The sequence below is a fragment of the Suricata suricatta genome, chromosome 5 (assembly GCF_006229205.1).
Source record: "Suricata suricatta isolate VVHF042 chromosome 5, meerkat_22Aug2017_6uvM2_HiC, whole genome shotgun sequence".
In the NCBI taxonomy this organism is placed as follows: domain Eukaryota; kingdom Metazoa; phylum Chordata; class Mammalia; order Carnivora; family Herpestidae; genus Suricata; species Suricata suricatta.
The window spans coordinates 106,770,431-106,776,968 of record NC_043704.1 but is presented as its reverse complement, the minus strand read 5'-3'; the positions used below and the strand labels follow the sequence as shown (position 1 = coordinate 106,776,968).

The 6,538-nt window shown below is 38.9% G+C and overlaps 1 protein-coding gene across 1 annotated transcript; it reads left to right on the top strand.

Annotated features, from left to right (window-relative positions):
• The first annotated feature begins 882 nt into the window (after positions 1-882).
• LOC115292092 (vomeronasal type-2 receptor 1-like) lies at positions 883-6,538 on the top strand. Its single transcript, XM_029940003.1, has 2 exons — positions 883-1,138; positions 6,396-6,538. The coding sequence occupies exons 1-2, from the start codon at positions 893-895 to the stop codon at positions 6,420-6,422; spliced, it is 273 nt and encodes a 90-aa protein (XP_029795863.1). The 5' UTR covers positions 883-892; the 3' UTR covers positions 6,423-6,538.

Here is a 6,538-nt window from a genome sequence, read left to right as displayed (position 1 = left end):
TATGTAATTTGAAATTTGTCTATTGCTTTCTAATAACTGCCTGAATATTTTCAATTGTAGGTGAGTTATGCCTCTCTACTGCTTGATTTTTTTTAATTTTTTCTTTTAACATTTATTCATTTTTGAGAAACAGAGACAGAGTGTGAGCAGGGGAGGGTCAGAGAGAGAGGACGACACAGAATCTGAAGCAGACTCCAGGCTCTGAGCTGTCAGCACAGAGCCCCATGCGGGGCTGAAACTCACGAACTGCAAGATCATGACCCGAGCCGAAGTTGGTCGCTTACCTGACTGAGCCACCCAGGCGCCCCACTACCTGCTGAATTCTTGGTGACAAACACCAGTTTCTATCTTACCTTCACACAGTAGCCAGTAATAAGATCCAGGCGACTGCCATGGTGCAACTTACCCAACACTTAGGTTGGATCTGGATAGGCACAATAGCAACTGATGATGATTATGGAAAATATGGAGTGAAAACTTTTAAGGAAAGAATGGAGAGTGTCAACCTCTGTATTTCCTTCTCTGAAATTATTCCCCAAGTCTGTTCTACTGAGAAAATGGGGAAAGCTGTTGATGCTGTAAGGAACTCCACAGCCAGAGTCGTGCCATCTTGATATTGACCTCAGTTTTTTTGTGCTAAAAATGGCTCACCATAACATAACTGACAGAACATGGATAGCGAGTGAAGCCTGGATTACCTCTGCCCTCATTGCAAAGCCTGAATATTTCCCGTATTTTGGTGAAAGTATTGTATTTGCAATACTAAGAGTTGATATGCCAGGATTCAAAGAGTTTCTTTATGATGTACATCCTGGAAGGGATCCAAATGATCATGGAATTCTGGCAAACGGCTTTTAACTGTACTTGGCCAGATAGCAGTGTTCCTTACAACATGGACCATAGAGTGAGTACGACTGGTAAGGAGGACATATTACCTGCCATGTCTGATGAATTCTGTACTGGAGAGGAGAAGCTGGAAGACCTTGAAAATACCTATCTGGATGTATCTGAGCTGAGAATCGCAAACAATGTCAAACCAGCCGTATATTCTATGGCTTATGCCTTGGGTGGTCTAAGTAGATGTGAAGAAGGGCATGGCCGTATATGCCAGGAAATACCTGACTTTGAACCTTGGCAGGTAAGTTATGGGTTTCTTTTACTTCATGACAGAGTGTGACATTAAAAGAATTCATACTAATGAAAACAACTTTGACTTGCTTTTGTATTTAATAGATATGATTTTATCACATGCCCACCAAAAGAATAGCTTGCTTATGTGACCTAAATGAACAAATTTTAAGTTCCCATTTGGTGGGGTTTTTTTTTAGAAGCCTTTAAATTTTTTTCTATTTTTAAATTTTTTTAAATTTAATTTTAATTTTTAAATTTTTATTTAAGTTCTAGTTAGTTAACATACAGTGCAATATTGGTTTCATGAGTAGAATTCAGTGATTTATCACTTACATATAATACCAGTTTGTTAACAGAATTCTTCTTAGGTTTGTTGTGAATGATAGAAAATCCTCCCCAAACAGTACCTTATGCAAAATAGTTTTTTAAAAAATTTTATTCATGTAAGTGAAGTTTAGAGATTAACATTCTAGGATGGAAAGAGTGACTTAGGGCTGCAGATTCCTTCTACCTTGTTTCACAGTATTCAATATGTCGGTTCACTTCATAATATCAAATGGCTTGGACTTCAACCATCATGTCCATACTGTAAGCAGGAAGGAGAAAGGGCAACGATGTGTACATCCCTCCATTTAAGGATATCTCCTGGAAATTAAATATAATTCTCCTTACATCCCATTAGCCAGAATTTAGTTACATGGTCATAGCTAGTTGTGAGGGAAACTTTTGCCGTTATGCAGTGTCGGAGGGGCCACGCAAAGGCATGAAGGCCAGAAGGCGAAGACTAATGGGGGTCATCTTGAAAATATGGTTCTCCTCTCTCCTGTCTCAATTCTTTTTTTTTAAATAATTTTTTATTTTATTTTATTTTTATTATTGAGACAGAGAGAAACAGAGCATGAATGGGGGAGGTGCAGAGAGAGAGGGAGACACAGAATCTGAAGCAGGCTCCAGGACCTGAGCTGTCAGCACAGAGCCTGATGTGGGGCTCGAACCCACAGACTGTGAGATCATGACCTGAGCTGAAGTCCGATGCTTAACCGACTGAGCTCCCCAGGTACCCCCTCTCCTGTCTCAATTCTGATGTCCAAGCAATTCATGTTGGGACAGAGTAGCCCGAATGATCTCAGCAAGATGCGCACCTAATCAGAGTGCTCCTTTGCTTACAGCCTTCAGTCCCTTCCCTATTTTGTGTAAACGATAAAGCATGACATCTGTGGTCTGGCACTATCAGTATCTTTGATTTTATTGTTCCTTCCATGACTCTCAGCACTTTATTCTCCAGCAACACCAAATTGCCTGTCACTCCCAACAGAGTCCACAACAGTCTGAACCACCACATCTTTATTTTTATTTTCAAATTGATCCCACAATGCATTTCAGCTTGTGACTACTTAGTCTCTTCCAGTATGTGGTAGTTCTCCATTCCTCTTTGTTTTTCATGACTTTGATATTTTTTATAAGAGTTATCCAGTTAATTTTTAACTGTTTTAAATTCAGGAGCACCTGGCTGGCTCAGTCAGTTAAGCTTCCAACTCTTGGTTTGTCTCAGGTCATGAACTTGTGGTTTGTAGGATGGAGCCCACGTTGGGTTCCACACTGACAGTGCCTGCTCAAGAGTCTCTCCCTCTCTTTTTACCCCTCCCCTGCTCACTCACACACACACACACACACACACACACACACACACACACACACTCTCTCTCTCTCTCTCTCTCTCTCTCTCTCTCAAAATAAATAAACTAAAAAATGTTTTTTAATTTGGGTTTTTAAAATTATTTTCTGATGAATACATTGAGGTTAGGCATTTTTGGCAAAAATATATTTTGATATGATATATCCTTTTAAAAATTTCTTTTTTAAAGTTTATTTATTTTGAGAGAGAGAGAGAAAGAGGCAGGGAGCGTGAGAGGGAGGGGTGGAGAGTGGGATAAAGAATCCCACGCAGGCTCCATGCTGTCAGCACAAACTAGATGTAGGGCTCCATTTCTCCAAATGTGAGATCATGACCTGAGCTGAAACCAGGAGTCAAACGTTTAACCGGCTGAGCCACTCAGGCACCTTGATGTATCCCTTTTATGCCTCATATCAGGAGGTACATGATGTCATTATGTCTTATTATGATTGTTGACATTGACTTTCATGACTAAGTAACAGTGATGTCACCATGCTTTTCCACTCGAAAGTGTGTTTCCCTTTGTAATGATCTTGCAGGGGCAATATTCTGAGGATCTGAAAATAAGGCTTCTAATCATGCCTTTGCCCCCACATTTTAACATCCATTGATGATGATTTTTGCCTGAAACAGCCATTACTGTTTTGTTTAAAAATGGCGATATTTTTTCATTTCTTCTACACTTATTAAACAGAATTCTACTCTCCCCCTCTGATTTAATTATGTCAATGTGGATTCAAGGCTATTTATTTCTATTCTATGAGTATAATAATCCACAACAATCATTTTTTATTCTGCTGCTCAAAATTTCCCAGGTTTGAATGTTGGGAGCCACTTTGAGCTAACTCTTTTTTCCTTTTGACACATCTTTATCATATGTGAGTACTTCCTTATTTTCTGGAACCCCAAGATGTTCCAGGCCCATCTTATACTTTTTCTGCCTCAGGTCAGTAGTCAAGTCAGCCATTTCTGTAAAGATACTGTTTCCATTTATTGGAGAATGGAATTTGTAAAGCAAGATCTGAGTGCAAGGTGATTCCTTGGTACTGGGGAAATTGTGGTAAGTTCAGAATGAGAAATTAAGTTATATTTTAAAGTCTTAGGACAGTTCCTTCATTTTAAAAGAAATCCTTTGGGTGCTTGTTTTGTAATAAAAAGGAACCTGTATGGTAAATAACAATCCTCTAATTTATTACTTGAATATTTCAAATTGCTCAAAGAGCAACAAATACATATTATAATTGCAGAGAAGAGACTTTAGTGAGTCTCAAAGGACCACATAGTGTCAGAATGAATTTGGCGGCGTCCATGACAGGATTCAGGCTCCTTGATATGATGTCAGTAAGTTAAACCTGAAAAGCAGGACCTCACACTAGAGAGGGTTAACAGGCTTATTAGGAATGCTTTATAAATGTATCGAAGTAAATTTTAAAAATTTATTTAAAACTAAGTGACAATTTTTCCATACTTATTCTTCTTGGTTATCCCATTAGCAGATTTGATCAGAATATGTATATTTGGTAAAATGCTTTTACTCTTATAGTTTATTTGGACATATCTCTAAATTCTTTTGTGTAGCTGGGTGGTAGGGAGCTGTACCCTATGATCCAGTGGTGATAAACAGATGGAATTATGACAACATTGTTCTAGAGAATGGTCAGAGACTGGTAGGCTTTGAACATTTCCTTTCTTAACTCTTCTGAAGATTGGAAAGGGAAAAAATTCCTCTTCCCAATGGACTTGCCAGTAATTCACCCTCTTGTGAACTCTGATGTAGATTTTATGTTGTTGAGAACAGCATATGGTAAAAGGAAGAAGGACAGATGAGTATTACATGGCAATGAGAAAGAATGAAATATGGCCATTTGTAGGAAAGTGGATGGACCTCGAGGGTGTCATGCTAAGCGAAATAAGCCAGGCAGAGAAGGACAGATACCATATGTTTGCACTCATAGGTCTAACAGGAGAAACCTAACAGGGGACCATAGGGAGGGGAAGGGGAAAAGAGAGTTGGGGAGAGAGAGGGACCCAAAACTTGAGAGACTATTGAATGCTGAGAATGAACTGAGTGTTGAAGGCGGGGGGAAAAGAGGTGGTGGTGATGGAGGAGGGCACTTGTGGGGAAGAGCGCTGGGTGTTGTACAGAAACTAATTTGACAGGGACGCCTGGGTGGCTCAGTCGGTTAAACCTCCGGCTTCGGCTCAGGTCAGATCTCAGGTCATGGGTTCGAGCCCCGCATCGGGCTCTGTGCTGACAGCTAGCTCAGAGCCTGGAGCCTGCTTCCAGTTCTGTGTCTCCTTCTCTCTCTGACCCTCCCTCTCTCATGCTCTGTCTCTCTCAGTATCAAAAATAAATAAAACAAAAAAAAAATTAAAAAAAAAAGGAAACTAATTTGACAATAAACTACTTAAAAAAAAAGAGAGAGAAAAAAAGGGCAGGTGACCTAGAGTGGCCCTATTCCAGAGTGAATGGTGATTATTTTAATACTTGGTATATTGACTTACTAAAGGCTTAAAAGTTATATTAATTTCTATAAAAGAGATAGGGCAGGAATAATTTCCCTCTTTTTACAGACCAGGAAACTAGTGCTTATTAAGACATATGACTTGCCCAAGGTCATGACACTTGAAAGAACCAAAATATGATGTCAACTCATCAGATATCATAATTCAGACTGTTTACACCAAATTGGAAGCTTCTCTCTGGTTTGTGGAGGGACACTTGTTCCACATGTTATTGTGCTGGCTTAGAATCTCTTTGTCCCCAGTATTTGTCAGGCTAATTCCTACTAATTTTTTAAAGCCCAGCTCATATAGCCACTTCCTGGGGAACCCTAAATTTTCCTAAGGCAATTAGCCTCTCCTTCTCCCATGCCTTCTCAACACTCTTTCCACCACAGCAACATACAGGCACACTGAATTTTACTATTTGTACCTGTTTATTTGTTTAACCTCTCCACTGGATTGTGAGCTTTGCAAGGCAGGGAATGGATCTGGTTGATCTTCATGTCTCCACCACCCGAGGCGTAGGGAAGAGAATTGTTGGGAAGGTAGACTGGTTTCCATAAGTGGAGGAAATCTAGGAGGGAAGGAAGATTCCCTAGATATGGAGATATTAGGAAATATTAGGCACCCCTATGCCTGACCAATGCTGTTTGATAGGAATGTATGAGCCACACAGGTACTTTAAATTTTTCTAGTAACTAAATTAAAAAATTCAAAAAACCAGATGAAATTAAATTTAGTAAGTTTTATTAGATCTGGAATAGCATTTTAACATGTAGTCATAATCATGATAGCATAATATAAAATAAGATTATTAATGATGGTTTACATTTTTTTAAACTAGGTCTTTGCAAACCAGTGTCTATTTTATACTTTATTAAAGCTCATTTCAATTTGGCCAGCCATTTTCACATTTTCAGTTGTCGCATGTGGCCAGAAGTTGTTGTATTGGATAGCAGAGGTAGAGAGGAAAAGGAAAAAGTCCAGCACATGAATTAGATATGAATTCTGAGATTTTCTTTATAAACCTTGTTTTCTAAACAATCAAAATTTACAAATTGCTTTTTTCCTCTTCTTTTTCTAGTTAAATGTACTATATGAAGACACTTAAGTTTACCACCCGTAATGGAGAGAGAATAGAAATTGATGAAAATGGAAATGTGACTGGGTACTATGATATTCTAAATTGGCAATTACGTGGTAATGGAGAGGTTGCCCTGGTCAAGG

Excerpts from the sequence above, each read along its gene's own strand:
- LOC115292092 (XM_029940003.1), top strand. The coding sequence starts at position 893 with ATGGACCATAGAGTGAGTACGACTGGTAAGGAGGACATATTACCTGCC. Across the intron at positions 1,139-6,395 it reads CTGACTTTGAACCTTGGCAG|TTAAATGTACTATATGAAGA; the intron begins GTAAGTTATGGG and ends TTCTTTTTCTAG.